Source organism: Sesamum indicum, linkage group LG1, assembly GCF_000512975.1.
Source record: "Sesamum indicum cultivar Zhongzhi No. 13 linkage group LG1, S_indicum_v1.0, whole genome shotgun sequence".
NCBI classification, from domain to species: Eukaryota; Viridiplantae; Streptophyta; class Magnoliopsida; order Lamiales; family Pedaliaceae; genus Sesamum; species Sesamum indicum.
This window is the reverse complement of record NC_026145.1, coordinates 3,481,840-3,501,835: the sequence shown is the minus strand read 5'-3', so window position 1 is coordinate 3,501,835 and position 19,996 is coordinate 3,481,840. Positions and strand designations below refer to the sequence as shown.

The 19,996-nt window shown below is 35.5% G+C and overlaps 1 protein-coding gene across 2 annotated transcripts; it reads left to right on the top strand.

The window, feature by feature from the left end:
- On the top strand, positions 1,720-13,263 carry LOC105155754 (kinesin-like protein KIN-UB). 2 transcript variants are annotated; one of them, XM_011071695.2, is made up of 19 exons: positions 1,720-2,038; positions 2,747-2,847; positions 2,985-3,107; positions 3,901-4,086; positions 4,228-4,449; positions 4,564-4,720; positions 5,491-5,640; positions 6,577-6,665; positions 6,949-7,152; positions 8,258-8,404; positions 9,800-9,934; positions 10,033-10,164; positions 10,367-10,505; positions 10,604-10,696; positions 11,292-11,417; positions 11,519-11,644; positions 11,818-11,961; positions 12,575-12,706; positions 12,795-13,263. In XM_011071695.2, exons 1-19 carry the CDS (start codon positions 1,849-1,851, stop codon positions 12,956-12,958), a joined length of 2,760 nt encoding a protein of 919 aa, XP_011069997.1. In that variant the 5' UTR covers positions 1,720-1,848; the 3' UTR covers positions 12,959-13,263. The 2 variants fall into 2 exon arrangements, with proteins under 2 accessions (XP_011069997.1, XP_011070006.1); XM_011071704.2 differs by having other exon boundaries at positions 1,721-2,038; positions 12,578-12,706.

Genomic DNA, 19,996 nt, shown 5'->3' with positions numbered 1-19,996 from the left:
ATTCAGTCCTATAGGATAAATATTGTAGTACTTTTGGCCCTATAGGATGAAAATTATGGCATATTTGGTCTCATATGATATAAAGTTTTTTATGTCCTGTGGGACCAAATGTGCCATAATTTTTATCTTATGGGACCAAATGTGCTACGATTTTCATCTTATAAGACAAAAAATACTACAATATTTATCCTATGCGACTAAATGTGCTAAATCCGTAAACTATGAAACTAAAAGTACAATACAACATATCATATGGGACTAAAAATACAATTTTTTCTAATATATACGTTATATTGTTCCAACTTGATGCAAATCTATTTACTATGTTTAAAAAAAGACACGTTATTGAAAATTTGATGACTATAATTATTCCGAGAAAATCAATTTTTGTATGTTAATGCGAAGTTACATAAGGAAATTAATAAGTGAAGCGACACATAATAATAATAAATACTGTATTTTTTTTTAGTATAATATGAAGTTAAGAACAATTCATAAATATTTACTTTTAGTATATTATTACAGAGCCGTTGAAAATCTTGCAACGATGTTAATGAGTAATTTTTGTATTTGTAGTTGTTGATACGTTATAAATATTTGATATTGATAATTGATATATTAATTGTTGATAATTTAAATTTATTATAAATATTTGATATCAGTAATTCGTATATTAATTATTAATAATTAAAATGTATAATATGATTATAATTGATTTATTTAGAAAAAAAATATTTACATAATTATCACTCAATCTTTTTTCTCTCTCTATATAATTTCATTCTCATAATTATATTTTATGCACATGTTGCACATTAATTAATATAATAAAAGATATCAAATAATTATATGACAAAATAGCATTATTATTTCCCATTCCCAAAGAGTCATGGAGGACAATAATGTCAGCCCATTTATCCAATCACTACCAAAGGTATAAATTTAATTTTATATACAAAAGGGAAGAAAAGAAAAGTTGATGATCCATCATCTTTTTAAATAATTACTTCTACATCCATACATTCACAAATTATCAATGCTAAATATAATTACATAATTAATTATAAAAAAAATTAAATAATTAATTTATTACAAAAAGTGATTGTACTCTTAGAGGTCATGATTTTATAATTAATTATGTAAATACAAATTATTGCTAAGTTTCAAAACTAAATTTATTTCGAAAACCGGATTAAAAATAATTAATGAACTAAAAAGTATTGATTATAATCTTTATTGTGATTTTGGCGCGATTTAATCTAAAAAAAATTATTAAAGAATGGTCAAATGAGATAAGAAGGGGATAATTATATGTATATTTTTCGTTTTATGATTTATTTGTACAAATCAGCTCTATTATTTGAAAAATTATACATATAACCATAAATCAAAATTATTTACTCTAAACACCCCTTCTTTTTAAAAATTTACACTTACACCATCCAAAAACGTCTGTATCACTATACAAGCTATACAACAATTATTGGTGATTTTTATAATTATATAAAAACTAGGGGTAATTTATATAAATAAAATATAAATCAATAAATATAAATATAATTAACCTAATAAAAAAATTATATTTACATTCAAAATTTTCCATAATTACTATTCAAAATTTTTGCATGTTCTAATATTATAATTAAGTCCAAATTTAATTAAATATAATTACGGAAGCGACCTTTGGTGGATAATAGTTTGAGTCCCACTCTCTCTCTTCCCTTTTACAGTGCTTAGTTTCAGTTTTTCTTTTTTTTCAACTGTCAAGAAACTCCAAAAGCCATTTCGAATTTCTCTGATCGCTTTTCTTCAGGTAAAGATAAACAATGTGAAGAGAGAAGAAAGAAAATGTCGAGCAACAGCTACAGAAATGGCAGCAGTATAGGCAGAGGAGGTGGAGGAGGAGCTATGAAGTTGGAGAATCACAGTTCTAAGTATTCTCCGTCTTCTTCTTCTAAGTCAAAGGTGCAGCCGACGGCGTCTTCTTCTACTAGTCTAAGGCGCAGCAGCACCGGTTCGAGCCGTGATGATTCTACAGGTAGTGTTTAGCGTAATTCAGATGGAGGGGTTTTGGGTTAGAAATGTGGTAGGTTTTGGATGTTTCCTGTTGAATACGGAGATTTTCAGTTTATTTTGGGCTCATTGTCGTTTTGAACGTTGTTCGCGTTTTCCGGGTCTGCTTCTCTTTGTTGCGTAGAATATGAAGAGTTGATCTTGACTTTCTTATGTAGTGAAAATTTTGCTTTTCTGTTATCATCTATCATGTGTTTTTGCTGTAGTTCGTATTAAGTTTTTTCCTTTTTTCTCTTTGTTGAAATGGAACTCAATTGTCTAAACTTTATGTTTTTGGTGGCGTATCACGGTTCAATTACTTGTTTATTTACGTTGCTCTCTCACCCTTGGTGATTATTTTCTGTGAGGGTTCGGCTAGAAGTTCTTTGATGGGAGATTTATCCTCTTGGAAATTGTAGGCTTTGCAGCAAGGAGAGGACATAATTTTTGTTATTTATGCATGAGCGAATGTGATTTATGCAGTTATGATATTTTCTTTTCTTTTGGGTTCTTTTCCTCTTATTTTTCTTGTGCGGCTTTATGTACTGACCCTATGGTGGTTCTGCCTGAGAAAAAATGTGAAGATTTTCTTTTGTTGAATAATATACCTACAATTGCCCCACACATTCCTCTCCCTGCTGCATTATGTAGTCTTTTCACTATAGTGATGATCACTTGTGAATATGTGATGTAGTTTCCAGGAGAGTGCGAGTTGCTGTCCGATTGCGACCTCGAAATGCAGAAGAGATGGTGGCGGATGCTGATTTTGCTGATTGCGTGGAATCGCAACCAGAGGTAGAACCATACAACACTATCACTGTATTACGATGCTTCATCTCACTATCAGAAACCCATCTTTCAGATTTTTGTATAATTCAAATTAGAACCTTTTGCTTGCATCTGACACTGTAATTTTCTTGGCTTTATTTTAGCTCAAACGGTTGAAACTTCGGAAAAACAATTGGGATTCTGATACTTATGAGTTTGATGAAGTTCTAACAGAGTTTGCATCTCAGAAGCGTGTGTATGAAGTTGTAGCAAAGCCCGTAGTTGAGGTAAATACAAACTTGAGTTATATACTGATTCTCATTACTGAGGTAAATACAAACTTGAGTTATATACTGATTCTCATTACTTTCCTGATTATTCCAAAATTACAGGTCATATTCCGTCGTATGTGAAAATATTCTGTTGCTATATATTTTTTTCTTCATAACAACATGATTTGAGTTTGCAACATTTACTATAATTGACTTCTATATAAGCTTCTGATGGTATCTCGGACGTTATTCCTGGAGGCTCTGGTGCCAAAGGCTCCCAATAAGTTGATTCTTACTTGAAAATTTGTGGATGATTGGCTTCCTAATAAAACTTAAAAGCAATGTTATTAATTTACAAGTATGCTTCTCCTGACTTGGGAACTGATATTTTGTGCTGATGTTATATTTTTATTGTATGCTTAGCTGATCTTCTTGGATACTATTAGTGTCAAATGCTCTGAGTGTCTGATTTAACATATAGGTCCAAGTTGTTATGTTATGCTCTACTCATGTTTTGATTTGTTTCTACCTCTGCATTTTCTGCAAAGAATGTCATCAGACTCCTGTGTAAGATATCTTCAACATATAGTTATATATACCAAAAATCTTTCTCTACTGAGTTCTGGTGCTGCACGATATTTTGCAATTTGATTTTTTCGATGAACGCTTCATATATTATAGACTTCTGGATTTTCTATAGGTTGATGTAAAGTGGTGCTGTGTGGTCTTCACCCTGGTTGGACCTAAAAATTTGCTAAATCCTTTCCTGATTTTAACGTAGAAGGTGCATTCATGTTATTTTCTGCAGAGTGTTCTGGAGGGTTACAATGGAACGGTGATGGCATATGGGCAGACTGGTACAGGGAAAACCTATACCCTGGGACGATTAGGAGAAGAAGATGCTGCTGATCGTGGAATAATGTTGCGTGCAATGGAGGATATACTAGCAGAAGTATCACCTGAGAATGATTTAGTCTCTGTTTCATATTTGCAGGTTCTATTAACCATGAGTACTCGCCACCTTTAAAATTTCAATAATTGCTTTCTGAAAAGATGTTTGTTGATTCAGTCAATAAGTTTTATGGTTATACGTCAGGAGTTGCTTAACTTTTATTTTGTTTATATATTCATCCAGCTTTATATGGAGACGGTACAGGACCTCCTTAATCCAACTAATGACAGTATATCTATTGTGGAAGATCCAAAAAGTGGAGATGTTTCTCTACCGGGGGCGACTCTGGTTGAAATTAGGGATCATAAAAGTTTTAAGGAATTACTACAATTAGGAGAAGCTCATCGATTTGCTGCAAACACAAAATTGAATACAGAATCCTCTCGTAGTCATGCCATTTTAATGGTGAATAAAATGCAGTTCTATTATTTTGATATTGTTTTGCATTAGATGTAGGTAGCTCATGCTATTGATTGCTCATCTTATGGCTATTGTGTGTTGGGATCTGTCTCTTTGCAGGTACACATAAAGAGGTCCGTCAAAGGAAGAAATTCTTCGCTTTCAAGTGAAAATGGTAGCATGGCTCTAATGGGTAAAACATTGAAGCCTCCGGTTGTACGAAAAAGCAAGCTAGTGATTGTGGACCTTGCTGGTTCTGAACGAATTGACAAGTCAGGTATTGCTTTGATACTATAGGAGAATATGTGTTCTATTGCACAATCTTGGTACTTGTTGAAGTAGTCTTGCTGGTTCTCAATCATCTGCTGCATATCTCTCTCATTGCTTAATGGATGTAGACATGTTATCTAGCAAATGGCCGTTTCCCTCTCTGCTTCCTGCATTCCTTTATGTCTTGCTCTTTCTTGTATTTGGCTCCCATCAAGTGTATGTTTAATTTTTTGGGCTAGATATTTATATCTTACAAATTACTAATACTGTTATTATAATAATTAAAATCATATAATTTAGTTAATCATAGAATGTACCATGATAAACAAATGAATACTATCCACATGGAAAAAATGACTAAAACTATTTTTGGATTAAATGATATATTTGTCTTTATAAAATATTTAAAATAGACATAGATATCTATTTGACATTTATGGAAAAACTCAAGTGTCAATTTGAGCAGTTGTGAAAACTCATGTATCTATTTGATAATTATGAAGAAACTTCGGTATCAATTAGATCTTTTTGCAAAAGTTCATGTATCAATGTGATAATAATGGTAAAAGTCAAGGACCAAAATAATCTTTACTCTTATAAATACTTGGGGAGATTATGGCAAATTTATCTGTTGTCTGCTTGTCTCTAAGGACCACCACAATGTGCATTCATTTATTATAGTTTCTTCCTCCCAGCAGCATCCTAAGTCTTAAAGAAAATTGCAATGGTACCTTTCTTTGTTCCTACTTTTGACAATCAATTGTTTCCATCTGGCAGGGAGTGAGGGTCATACGTTGGAGGAAGCAAAATCTATCAATCTCTCTTTAAGTGCATTAGGAAAGTGTATTAATGCATTGGCAGAGAACAGTGCCCATGTTCCTGTCCGTGATTCAAAGCTCACAAGATTGCTTCGGGATTCTTTTGGAGGTCATAATTTGCATAAATAAGGCTGATATCATGGAATCATATTGCAAAGCAAAAGTGTGTAAAATTAACATTTTGTGATGTCTTGGAAAACCTGGGTAGTCAGCAGAAAGTATAGATAAATTTCTTGAGAGTCTTGAGACGAATATATTCAAGTCTTAAGGGTCTCTTTATGCTGATTTCTGTGAGTTTGATCATTCAGCTGGCAAAATACTTTCATCTTTGTTTCTTTCTTTTTTGGCTAAGTTTTCTCTTGTTTTTGGTAACAGTTGTTTTTGGAGATTTGAATAATACTTTTCATCATAATGGAATATCCGCTGATACTTTAATTTCCTACTTTCTGTTACTTTTCCTTATGGTTTCTGCTGAGGACTATGATTAAGTCGCTCGTCTCTTCTTGAGATGATTAATAGTTTTGATTCATGAACTTAACAAATTGAGTTCAATAAACTAAAAACTTGGAACATGTCAGTGGCAGATGTACAACTTAAAACCTTGCATGCATTATGTAATTTGCAGCATATGCATGAAGTTTAGCACCTTAGAATATTTTTCCCTCTAGTAATCATTTTATTTGCCGCTAATTTGCACTGACCTTTATATTCTATGCCAGAGTGCAAAGAATTGGTGTAGCTTGCATGAGAAATGTGAAATGATTTCTTTTATCTTATTATATTTATTTTAAATTCCAAGTCCATATGGATATATAACATACATTTACCTATGAAATGTTATTTGTAAATCAATCCCCAGCAGTTGCTTGAAACTTTATATCTACAGTTATGTGATTTCCGGAGGTTTTAGTTGATTCCAATTTCCTGTAAAGATTTTCTTATATGTAATTGATGGGAAACCACTTGATGTTGGTAGTTATGTGTTGTGGCTATCTGTTCTCACTATTTCTGTAACTGAGATCCAAAAATAATGTTCAATTCTCAGGCACAGCAAGAACCTCATTGGTTATTACTATTGGGCCATCACCGCGCCACCGAGGAGAGACATCCAGCACCATCATGTTTGGACAACGGGTGAGTTCAATTTTTTTGGCTGCTTCATAAATATGAGTTACAGATATCTTCACTTATCCAATTATTTAACCTTCAAATTTACTAGATAAGATCGGGGATACTTCAGGTTGATCCAACTGTTTCTAATAATGGGTTAAAAAACAAAGTATGGAACTGTGTGCAGATATTATGATTTATGACTAAAATACGAGGGAAACACTAATACTGGGTTCAGAATAATTCTAGTATCAATATAGTTGTTATTATGGTTGTTTCTTTTGTTATTTGGTAATGGTTTTTGCAGGCTATGAAGGTGGAGAATATGGTAAAAATTAAAGAGGAATTTGATTACAAGAGTTTATCACGGAGGCTTGAAATACAATTGGACAAACTAATTGCAGAACATGAACGGCAACAAAAAGCATTCCAGGATGAAATTGAAAGGATGGCTTTGGAAGCACAAAAGCGTATTTCTGAAGTTGAACTGAGCTATGCTGATGCGCTGGAGGTATGTGAATCCGCTGAATGCGTATGATCCTGGGTGTGAATATACATCAACTCTATTCTTTCTATCTCAATTTTATCTGTTAAAATGTCATCTAAGACACTGTAATCTGTTTACTTGGGGAATATGCTGAATATAAATAGTCATGCAGCAATGGTTCATCTCTTTATGCAACAATTTCATTAGCTCCCAAGCAGCTTACAGTAGTGGGTTCCACAAAGGGGGATTTCTTTATGCAACTACGCCTATTTAGTCCTGCAGAATCGTTAGACATCCTCATTTCGGAGCTAACCTAAAAGATATTCCTTTATAAATGGCTTTATCATGAGTTGGTAGCTTCATGTCAAATAGCAAGCTTTTGTGGATGATTGTGTTTGTGTGTGGAGATTCAATTTTCTTCATTTATGGGTTGATAAATGTAGTTTAATTTTAAATGGGAATAATTCCTTTCTTGGAAAAAGGAACATATTTTCTGGAGAAAATGAACATATTTGACAGAAAAGAATCTAAATGACCTTCAAACCAAATAGTTTTTTCTCTAGTTCTTTTGTAAGGTATATTCCTCCCTTCCTTTTATAAAACTTTGCACTTTTTTCAACAAAAATAAGCAAATAAATTATATTAAACTGAAGAAACTAAATGTATTGTCTAACTATGCTTAGTGGGATAGGCACCATGTGCACAGGGGGAGGTAAAAGAATAAGTTTAGAGATTTCAGAAAGCATGAGATAGTTCAATTTGATTACTTATTTGACATATTTGTCAAATTGAACTGCTGGGACTCTCTTGTCTGACACATGAAGGTGGGCAAGTTGGCTTTCCCATATGGAACATCACAAATCTCATGCTTGCATGAATCCTTTATGTGCACATATATGAAACTTGTAGGCAGGTTTGAGGTTGCATACCTCGCAGTCTTGCCTTTTCCATTATACACAGCACTAGATGGGATTTTTAGATTTGTTGGTGTGATGATATATTTATTTCATTGGGAGAAAGTCATTTAATTATGCTTATCCTTTTATGAGGCTAATATTATATAAGTTCATATGTTCGAGTTTGAACCTCGACTTGCCTACTTATCATTTATTTATTGTAATTTTTTCAGAAGGAGAAACTGAGGTGTCAAAAGGACTATTTGGAATCAGTAAAAAGGCTCGAGGAACAATGGAAGGAAAAACAAGAAAAGCATGGACATGGAAAAGTCAAACTTGGGCCATCTGATGATGGCATTGAACAGAAATCAAACCGCGTGGTATTTTGCATATTAGTTTGTTTACATAGCATGATAGGTGCTTTCATACAGTGCTGTTGATTGAAACTTTTTCACGAGGTAGAGGATTCAAATATTAGGCTGCTAGATTTTTCGAATAACTGGTGGTGCTAAAGCTGTTCTTGCGATACACAGTTTTGTCTTTTATTCGTGTTGAGCTTTTATTGGAGTCCCTTGCGGCAGTTAACTTATAAAGGGAATAGGAAATAGGAGACTACTTTTCCAAATGAAACAAACCAGTTTAAGTTTCTTTTCCAGCCATCAAAGTTTGAAGTTCATCTAGTAATATTAATTAATGTTTTCGGCTTGTTTAGTTGTGTGCTTTCTGGCTGTTCCATACTCTTTCTTATTCCGAATGCAAGTTATTATAAGCATCACTATGAGCTGCTTTCCTCACTTTCATCTTGTAGAATTATTTAAAGGTTTGGTGTATAATGAAAATGATAATTGCCATAGCAAGATGTGTAAAGTTTGCTATTACCTTTCCGTTACACCCTCAAGAATTTTGGTGCATATTTCAGACCATCTTCTTCAGGTTGAGTTCGTGCTATCTTCCAGTACAGGAAAACAAATACATTGAATAATCCTGTTGTGTATTGCATTCCTTTAGACTCTTAGAGCCATCACTCTATTTGGATTACAAACTTGGATGGCAGACACTTCGATCTGCAATAGGTTCCAAACTAGTGAATTTCAAAACTATTATGCGTCGAATTGATGAATTAGACTCTCAACATGTAAAGAATACCTTGAGAATTGGAATGATGACATGAGGAAGATACGGGTAATATATTCAACCTAAAACAGACATTAATTCTTGTTCACTTCTCACCAAGGCAGATGTATTTACGCGGAGTGGAGAGACAAGGGAATAAACTGGCAAATATGAATTTGTGTTGGGAAAGTCTGGAAGTTGGCTGTGATACTCAAAATTAATGTCTTCTCTATTTTTGGGGTTAATGTCGTCCTTTCAATTGCATGTCGACACTAATCTTCTATATCATTAGTGGAGAAGATATTGTTAGAAACTTCCCAGTCATCAAACAAATTAGCAATTTTGCCATATCTATCTGCCTTTTCTTTGCCTTCTCCCCCCCCCCCCCCCCCCCCCCCCCCTCCCCCGTTCTTCTTTTTTTTTTATCTCGAATTCAAAGAGTACATATCCAGGTGTTGTTACATCGTTGAGCCAAACCCGTTCTTTTGAACTACGAAAGCGCACAAGCAGAGGCCTCTCTCTCTCTCGTTCCCCCCCCCCCCCCCCCCCCCGCCTTTTGGCTAACTACTTATTTAATTGTCCGACCGAGTAATTAAAAATTCATGAATTTTCTCAGTAATTAGCCTTCTAAATATTTCTTACCGAGTTCTATGCCCCTGCAGCCTCCTGTGCTGTTTGCTCCTGGTGAAGTTGCAGAGATTAAACAAAAGCTTCACAATGAAATTCTTTTACGCAAAGCTGCAGAAGCTGAAATTGATAATCTTAAAAGTCAATTGATTCACTGGAAACAGACAGAGGTTTAGTTTTATTGGTTAATATCTTCATTAATCATACCAATTATACTTTCTTGCTAAATCTGTAACTTGGCTTCTAAAGCAATTAGTTTGGTGACTAGGCTGCTAGAAATGCTGAACTGTTGAAGGTTCGTAAGATGCTGGAAGATGAAGTATGCCAAAAAGCAAAACTTGAAGAAGAAATAGAAATGCTACAAAGTCAGCTGCTACAGATAAGTTTTGAAGCAGATGAGGTAAGCAGTTTGCAGAAAGCACTAATGTGAAATCAGTAAATAAAACAGAAGCTGGATCGGGTGTTCCATCATCCAACAAGTTGTATATAGAAAATATATTGTTTGAATGTTTGGACTTCTAAAAATAAGTATGTGAATTGTGATCATCCTAAATTTTGCTCACATGGATTTCTCTAATTTCTGATTCTTTATGACTTTGTAGTCAAGAAGAAATCTTGATAGAGGTATGGGTGGAAACACACCTAGCTCGATGGAATCTCTCATGCCTGAGGTCAAGCATCAACAGCTGAGAGACTCAGGTGATGGAGAGAAAGCCTCGGTTGTGAAACTCTTTGAACAAGGTGGTGGACTATTCCTGTCTTTGTACTTTTCTTAGTATTTGTTAATCTGTCTCTTTCCTTGTTTTTCTTTGCTGATATCTTCTATCACTTTGCAACAGTGGGTCTGCACAAAATTTTGTCATTACTTGAATCAGAAGATGCTGATGTACGTATTCATGCTGTAAAAGTAGTTGCTAATTTGGCTGCAGAAGGTATGATCTAAAACATTTTTGATTCATATTTCGAATCACGCATTCATTTTGTTTTTGTTTTAAATGATTCTTTGTAATGATATTGGCTTCTGTATATACCCAGCAACAAATTCATGTTGGTAAGTATCAATTTTCCTGGATTTGAGCCATAGATGCTTGTTCCCAGCATGGTCATTGCTCGCTGTACATGAAAGTATTGTGAAGAAATTTGAGAGTTCTTTAGTAGGTCTGTGAATGGAAGGGATTTAAATCTGGTGGTAAAAATGCATGAGATATGACCATGTCACTTGTGTGAATGACTACTTTAACCAGTCACTATAAAATGAATATGAACTTGGAGGGAGAAGACATTTGTGGAGATTGTCAAACTATCAAAGATCAAGCTGGGTTTAATATGTTCCAATTAAATGGTCCTCAGACAACTTCTGTGTCTTATAGTGCAGTTGCTTTGTAGATTGATCAATAACTAGTAAAGGTGCTTGGCCCTCTTGTTAGTGGTGGCTAAATCAGTCGTCCGCCTTATCTCTATGTACTGCTGATTGTCTTTCTTCACATTGTTTGTGAAATTTACTTGTCATTTTTCCTTAATCTGCAGAGTCAAATCAAGAGAAGATTGTTGAGGCTGGTGGACTCACATCCTTGCTTACACTCCTAAGAAGTTCCAATGACGAGACCGTTCATCGAGTGGCAGCCGGGGCTATTGCAAATCTTGCAATGAATGGTAATTTCCCTTCAGTTAGAGCGGGATTCACAATGTACTGATGAAGATATTTTTGTCTCTGCTTCACCTGCTTATAAGTTCTAATTCATGGTGATTGGCAGAAACCAACCAGGAGCTGATTATGTCTCAAGGGGGAATAAGCTTGTTGTCACTGACAGCAGCCAAGGCTCAGGATCCTCAGACACTCCGCATGGTTGCTGGAGCCATTGCTAATCTCTGTGGGAACGGTCAGTAGACATGCTCGATATCTTTATGGCCTTGTTAGTTTCCTAAGGATGTCTCCCCAAAAAAATACAGGCCATACACAACACTTCCCACTGACGTGTGTCCTAGAAATGAAGTGGAGTCGCAGTCAGGCTCCTGTTTTTGCTGTTGCTAACATCTGTTTTGAATTTGACAGATAAATTACAAGCAAAGCTTAGAGCTGAAGGTGGTGTTAGGGCGCTATTAGGAATGGTTGGATGCAGACATCCAGATGTTCTTGCTCAAGTTGCCCGAGGGATTGCAAACTTTGCAAAATGCGAGTCTAGAGCATCTTCTCAAGGTGACATTCTCAGGCTCCTGGAGCCCCTACCAAAACATGCATAAATTCTAGCCTGACCTGTTTGAACCAAAACTAATCATATGTCAAGTAAAAAAACGGTGTATAGTTCAAAAAGTGTGATTTCATCCTGGTTTAGACAAGAATTCTTGTGGAAACATAATCACACGGGTGACTATAAACACATACGCATGGAGTTTTTAGCTCTCTCTTGCTGATTTTAGTAAAAGTTGGATGAAGTCAGTCTCACATTATCTTCTTTGTGTTTGGAATGTCTGAATCAGTCACTAGCTCAAGTTAGCGAAGTCCAAATTTCACTATTAACAATTTTTTTGTCTCCTAATTTGCAAATCTGTGAGTAAGTGGCTGCACAGCGGCTGAGTGAATATTGTTTCTCAATCTTGCATTTGCTGACACTAGTGCTCCTTCGCTTTAGAAAGTGCCTTTCTTACCCTTTCTAGCTCGAGAATTCACTGGGAAAAACTTAAAGATTTCAGCAAGATGCGTGTTGGATGTAATAATATTTCTCTGATACTCTTATAAATGTAGTGTCTTAACCATCTAACATGTGACATAAACATAATAATTATATCTATAAACTTGTTAATTTTCACAGCAGGGACTAAGAGTGGGAGGTCAGTCCTAATCGAAGATGGTGCCCTTCCCTGGATCGTGCAGAATGCTAATAACGAAGCCTCACCAATCAGACGTCACATTGAGCTGGCACTTTGCCATTTAGCACAACATGGTAAACTTTTACGCCTCTACGTTTTCCTATATGAGGACAACTAGACTAGATTTATATATAACTAAATGCTAGAATTACTTCATTCCAGAGATCAACGCTAAGGAAATGATTAACGGAGGTGCCTTGTGGGAGCTAGTTCGTATATCACGAGATTGTTCACGGGAGGATATAAGGGCTCTTGCACTGCGAATACTCAAGTCCAGCCCTAGTTTCCAAGCTGAGTTGAAGAGGCTAAGAGTTGATTATGGTTAAAGTTATGCAGGAGTGTAGTATTTTGGATCGGTCGATAAAAGAAGGAAAAAAGGAAAATGGTTCAGGGGGGAGCTTGGGTTTATTATTTTATATGCTAGGTTGTTTGGTACCTAAGTAACCATTATTTTGTCTTCAGTATCTGGTCTTGTAACCTGTACATAGAAAGATGTGTAGTTCTCTTTGTGAACAGGTTTTAAAAGTGTAAATTGATAATTTTCGTGCTATGAAACTGAAGAAAATGATATATTTTTGTAAATATGGGGACATATTGGTTGCAGCTTTTATTTAAGTTTGCATTTGGATGCCATAATATTTTGAAGGAATTGTATTATTCTGTTAAGGTAAAAACTGATCAATTTTTCTAGTAAAAAAGGTGTATTCAGTCATGAAAAAAGCTGCCATTGTGTTGTTGTATTCAAATCACACGGACAAACTGTTTCTTGGAAAAGATATTCTTAATTGTGGATCTGGTTTTGTTCCCAAATTGAGTCCCTGGGAGAGCTTTGGTGAATAGGTCCGCGACTTAGTGCTGATTGGAGACGTTGGGGAAAATGAAGCCAAATTTGAATTGATCATGAACTCTGTGGCAATCTATGTCAAGATGTTTGGTGTGTTCATGAAAAATGGGATTCTCAGTATGTGGATGACAGTTTTGTTATCACAGTGGAAGGGAATGGGGGAGACGACAGAAACACCAAATTCACCTAGAATGTAACTTACTGAGAGCAACTCACAAATAGTCGAGACCATACTTTGATATTCAGCTTTAGCAGAAGAGCGAGATACGGTTGCTTGCTTCTTGGTTTTCCAGGAACAAGGGAGTCACCAAGGAAGATGTAGTAACTAGTGACAAAGCACCTTGTGTCAAGGCAGGATGCCCAGTCAGAGTCTGAATGGGCAGTAAGTTGAAGTGGAGTACCAACATGAAAGAATAGGCCAAGAGTTGATATCCCTCTGAGGTAACAAGCCAGGTGAAAGGTAGCCTCGTAGTGTGGTTGACGCGGATGTTGAATGAACTGACTTAATTATTGGACTACAAAGGAGATATCAGGACGAGTGAAGCCCAAGTAAAGGAATCTACCAACAAATCTTCTGTAGTGATCAGGGGAAGCAAGAATGGGTCCAGAAGAGGCATCAAACTTGATCTCGACAGGTAGAGGAGTGGTTGCAAGCTTGGCATCATCCAATTGATAATCACGAACTATATCCAGCAAGTATTTTCATTAAAATTAGTGCTAAGAGAAGACCTTGCTAGTTCCAAGCCCAAATATGGCATGCCCCAAGTTTTTTATGGTGAAGAGATCATCCAAGTAGTGTTTGATTATAGTTAAGGCATCTAAAGAGTTACCTATGAGAAGGACATCATTAACATATACAATTAGTGCCAAAAAACAAGAAGCATAACGCAGGGTAAATAAATAGTGATCATGTGGTGACTGCTTGAAACCATAGGCTTCCAGTTTAGATGTAAGTTCAATATTTCATTGCTTAGAGACTCGTTTCAAGCCATATTAGGATTTCTTGAGGCGACAAACTAAGCCTCCATGAGCCTTACTATACCCTTCAGGTGGAACCATGTAGACTTCATCACCAAGATTGTCATGAAAGAAGGCATTGTTAACATCTAACTGTAAAAGAGGCAAGCGATGAGCAGTAGCAGTACCAATGAATAAACAGAGAGTAACAGTCTTTGCCACAGGTGAAAAACTATCAATAAAATCAACCCCTTCAATTTGATTATAACCTTTGGCAACGAGCCTAGCTTTGTACCATTCAATGGAGCCGTCATGTTTGAGTTTAACTTTGTAAACCCATCTAGAGCTAACGGCTCACTTGCCTGCAGTTAACATTGTAAGGTCCAGGTGGAGTTTTTTTCCAGCGTTTCAAGCTCCAGTGAGGGTACTGGTTAGCCTCCATAAAAGACCTACGCTCCTGAACAACATCTACTTGCGCTAAAAACAACATGTGTGCAGGACTAAAAGAGCCAAGTTCACAAAGATGATCTGAAGAAGAAGATGTATGATTACATACAAAATCCTGTAGCCATTGTGGCTGAACAACCCTTCTTTGTGACCTTCAAAGAGTAGGAACAGAAGCAGAGGGAGGTCTTAAAGTTGAGGAGCTAAGAACAATAGAGTCCGAACAGATCTGGACCTAAGGAACAATAGAAGTATTAGATGTTGTGTCAAGTGTAGGGGTAAGGTAAGTAGGGAGTAGGAGTAGATGGAGTAGTTGAAAAAGGAAATTGGTTTTCATGAAATTGCACGTCTCTAGAGGTAAAATGGTCTTGTCCTCCAGATGATAAAGTCTGTAACCTTTGTGTATTTGGCTATAGCCAATGAAGACACACTTTGAGACCCTGGGATCAAACTTGTCTTTATGAGGTAAGACAGTTGTAGCATAACATAGACACCCAAAAACTCTGAGGTGATTAAGGGATGACAGTTTCTGGTAAAGGATTTCGTAAGGAGTTTTCTACTGCAAGATGGAATAAGGTAAGCGATTGATAATGTAGGCTGTAGTTAAAATGCATTGTACCAGAATTTGTGAGGAAGAGAAGCTTGGTGTAGGAGTGATCTAGCTATGTTAAGCAGGTGTTTATCCTTCCCTCTCAGCAACACCGTTTCGTTGAGGTGTGTGAGGGCAAGATTGTCGATGAATAATACTCAAGGACTGAAAAAGAGCATGGCGACTAGCATTAACAAACATAATTCCACACACAAGCATTAACAAGTTCGTGTGTCTCCACTTGAACCAGTCCATTTAGTTTGCAACGTAACACCTTCAGTAGCCTCCCTTGTCTATTTACCATTCTTTGCTTCTCAACTCTAAGGACCATGGGAAATGCTATGTTCACATAGGGAAAAGGATCCATCACTAGGATCTAATTTCGAATACTGTCATAACTATTATCCAAGCCCATAAAAAATTGTACAAACTTTGTTAAATTGTTTTCTTCAGCTGTTACTCTAGTGGCATCACAGGTACATAAGCCGCATGTGCAAATTTTTTTGGGTGGCGTAAGACACTCAATTCATCCCATAACGCAGTCAAATTATTGAAGTGTTCAACAATGCTAAGTGTTACTTGTGTAATTGAAGCAATAGCACACTGCAATTGATATACAAGAGGACCGTTATTCTCTCTGTACCTCTCCTCAAGGTCCAGCGAAAGCTTCCTAGAGGACTTAGTATATAGAAAAGCCTTCGAGATCTTTTTAGTTATGGCATTCAAAATCCAAGACGTCACCATTGAGTCTACCTTAATCCAAGTTTCATAGGTGTTAGAAGTTTTGTCTGGCACAGTAAATGTGCCGTCAATAAAACCCAGCTTCAGCTTTGTGTGAATAACGATCACTATTGGCCTCCGCCAAGCCAAAAAATTAGTTCCATCAAATGGAGCGCTAATTAGGACCATCCGTGGATGATCCCCTCCATGAAGTTGTAAAAACTCTGGCATTTATGGATCTCGTCATCCACCATAGCTGCCAAGCAGCTACTTGTAACAGTGTTCGTATGCAATTCAAGTAAAATGGTTATCAATGTGTTTGAATTTAGAAGGTTTCTTCAGATCATGTTTACTCCATTGCACAAGGCTTGATATTTGGTTTTGTCCCACATTTATTTGTTTTGGAGCCCGCCTATTTTAAATCAGGCATACCTGTGATTATCCTGGATAAGTCTGATTAAGGCCTTGTTTATTTTGATGAATAGGATTAAGTTTTGATATATTAATAATGGATAAAATTTGGAATGAGATTAATATCAGGCTATATACCTTATTTACTTGTATTGATAAAATTCGAGATTAAATTAATTTATGTTACTTTATTATATATATTTGAAGCAAAAGAAGTCACAACTTTCAATTTTGAAATTACTGCCGCCCCCCCCCCCCCAATTCAGTGCCAATCGATAATGCCTAAGTTGGCCTAACAATGAGATTGAGATAATACAAGAAAATCAGGTTCATTTGGAGACGGAGAGAGAGAGGGGGTAAATTTGTGAATGAGGAGGAACTCAGTTTTAGAAAACATCTTTAATAAGATTGTTGTTTTGTCCCTCCAATTTGTATTGAATCTTGATTTTTTGGCAAGTATAATTTTATTGGGTTTAATGTAATTTACACCTCCATTATAAATAAGCAAATTATTCCCTTGTGAAAAAATAATTCATCACCCGTATTTTTTAAAATGAAGTAATTTACCCTCCTCGTCTTAACAATTTGCTTCTTAGACTGGGAGGTAAATTACTTTATTTTAAAAAATACAGGGGGTAGATTGCTGCATTTTTAAAAAAAACAAGGGGATGAATTGATATTTTATTTTCGCAGGGGGATAATTTGCTTATTTGTAATATCACGGGGATTGTTTGCATGTTTCTCTAATTTTATTTCAGTTTATCTCCGGTGATTATGCTGTAATAGACATTTGGTAAGATACCTGATTCGATTAATTCTTCATCCGGGATCAAGCTCAAATTCTGATTACCAAGCTTGGAAAAGTCAATAATGGTTAGAATAGAGAATTGCCATGGGCTCTAACAGAATAAGACATCGAACAAACATGGATGTGAAATGATATCTGAAAAAGTGAGAGAAAGAAATCAATTAATTTTGTAAACAACGCCTAATAAGTTGCAATCCCATCTGCCTTAGGCCTAAGCTAGTGGATTAAATGGTAATTGACCAATGCTCCCCATCTTCAAAAAACCCCTCCTAAATATCATTTTCTTTAACTACAAAAATGCTAAAATTATATGTTGGAAAAACCAAACAACATTTTCTTGGTCTCATTTTGATCTACAGAGCTTCCCTCTTTCTGAAATAGACAACATAATAAGTATGATGTTGCCGATGAGAGTTTCCGCAAGGTCAAGGTTCAAGCATAGCAAAACTAAAGGCAAAATTGAAGTATTGAGGAAGATCAGCTGCTTCAGGCTCTAATCATTATTTTTTTGGTGTTATTCACAGATTGATGTCTGAATAGTTTAGTTTCTCTATATCAAAATTGACATTGGTTGTTTGTCGTGTTTCACATCAGAAATTCTTATTAGTTATTCAGGATTGCCAATCGCAATAGCACACATTCTTTGGGTTGTAAAGAACTCATTCCCATTCAAAGAATTCAGGTACCATTTTGATACTAATCTATAGTCGAGTGGGGTTGGGTTAAGAGCGAGTTATTTTTTTTACCACCTTTCATACAGTTGTAGCATTACATCAGTTGTTCTTTGTGTATTGAATTTAATGTGAATAAAATTTTATCTTTTAAATGTAGCTTATTTTGTGAACATATATGTTCATCGATACATATATATGATGTTGTTTCTATGTCAGATTGTTTGGGAGTGTGTTTAATTTCTTTGACTTGCTTTTTGTTGGTAGACCATGATGGAGTCCACCAGACATGATGAGTTTTTGGTTGCTTTTCATGCAATTGTGGTAGACATTGTTAAGATTTTGTTCGCGTTCTACTATGTTTACTAGCAACGATACAGTGAAAAGCAAAACGAGAGAGTAAGGTGCACGACACCACTTGATGCAAAGTAGGATTAATGATCAACTCAAGTACTTTAGATCATTGTTCGAAGTTAGTGATTCTGTTGGGTTTTCACCCAGTGATGAGCCCAAACAATTACAATCTAACACAAATTATTACAATAATTATGGATTTTACAACCCTTAATAAAATACAAACCGATTTACAATAAATATTACAAAATAAAGCGGAATAATGTCAGAACAGAAATACAAATGGTAAAAGGCTCAGTGAGCCGAGATTAGAGGAGGAAGCACACGGCCTTAACATCAGCAATCCACCACCGATTGCACGAAGAAACCATGGCTACCAAGGCTTAAAATCACATAGTCCTACCACTTAGGTATTTCTAAGTTCACAAGGTACTTAGGAAGAAGATCGGTTCTTCTCTCTTTTTCTTATTCTATTCGGCCAAAAAACTACGGGAGATTTTTTAGAGGTTAGGATTAGTAATTGTATTTGGGTCAGGTAATGGGCCTAACCATAGGCCAAGTGGGGTGGCTGATGTGAGCCATCCAAGTGAGATAGCAGATGGGCCTTGGGCTGGGCCTACCATAAAAGAGTCATGGGGCATTATTTTCTACATGCTCCACCTTGGAGTAAGACCTATAAAAGGATCAAGGCCCATTTATTGGATCTGGCATTCAATCATAGCCAGGGTTCCTTGGGTGTACCTGCAAGAGGAAAAAAAGGCAAGTGTATATAGGTTAGAAATAAAGTGTATTATCCTAAGTTTAAAATTTTAAGGCACGTTTTAAAATTTTGTATAGGAAGACACTTAGTTCCCATATCTGCAGGAATTTTTTTCATATTTAATTTTTTCAAGATTAATTATTTCTTTTTCAATTAAATATCTAACAAAATGATATCTTACATCTATATGTTTTGTTCTTTTATGATATACTGGATTTTTGCAAAGTTGGATAGAGATTGACTATCTGAGAAAACAATAATTTTTTGTTTCAAAAAATCGATTTCCTTTATGACACCTTAAAGTCAGATGGCTTCTTTAAAAGTTTCAGTGGTGGCTATGTATTCTGCTTCAGTGGTTGATAATATGTTGTAATTGAGATTTTCAACTGATGCATGCACCACACAAAGTAAAGATATAGGAGGTAGTAGACTTTCTACTATCTATATCATTTGCATAATTTGAGTCAATGTAACCAACAAGGTTAGCACCTTTAGAACATTTAGAAAAAGTTATTCTAAGATTTGCATAACCATTTAAAGAGTTAAGCAACTATTTGAGAGCCTCCCAATGAGAAGGACCAGCATTAGACATGTATCTACGAAGAATGAGTGGCTAAGGGGAAAGATGAAGGTTTTGAATTTGTCACTGAAAACCCTTTCAAAACAAATTGAATATCGAAATTTTGATTTAAGAAAATTATGGAGTCTTTTTTATTTTTTAGTACTCATTCCTAAAATTTTCTTAGCATCTCCTAATTCTTTCATTTCAAAATTTTTACTAAGGCTTTCTTGTATGTTCTTAACAT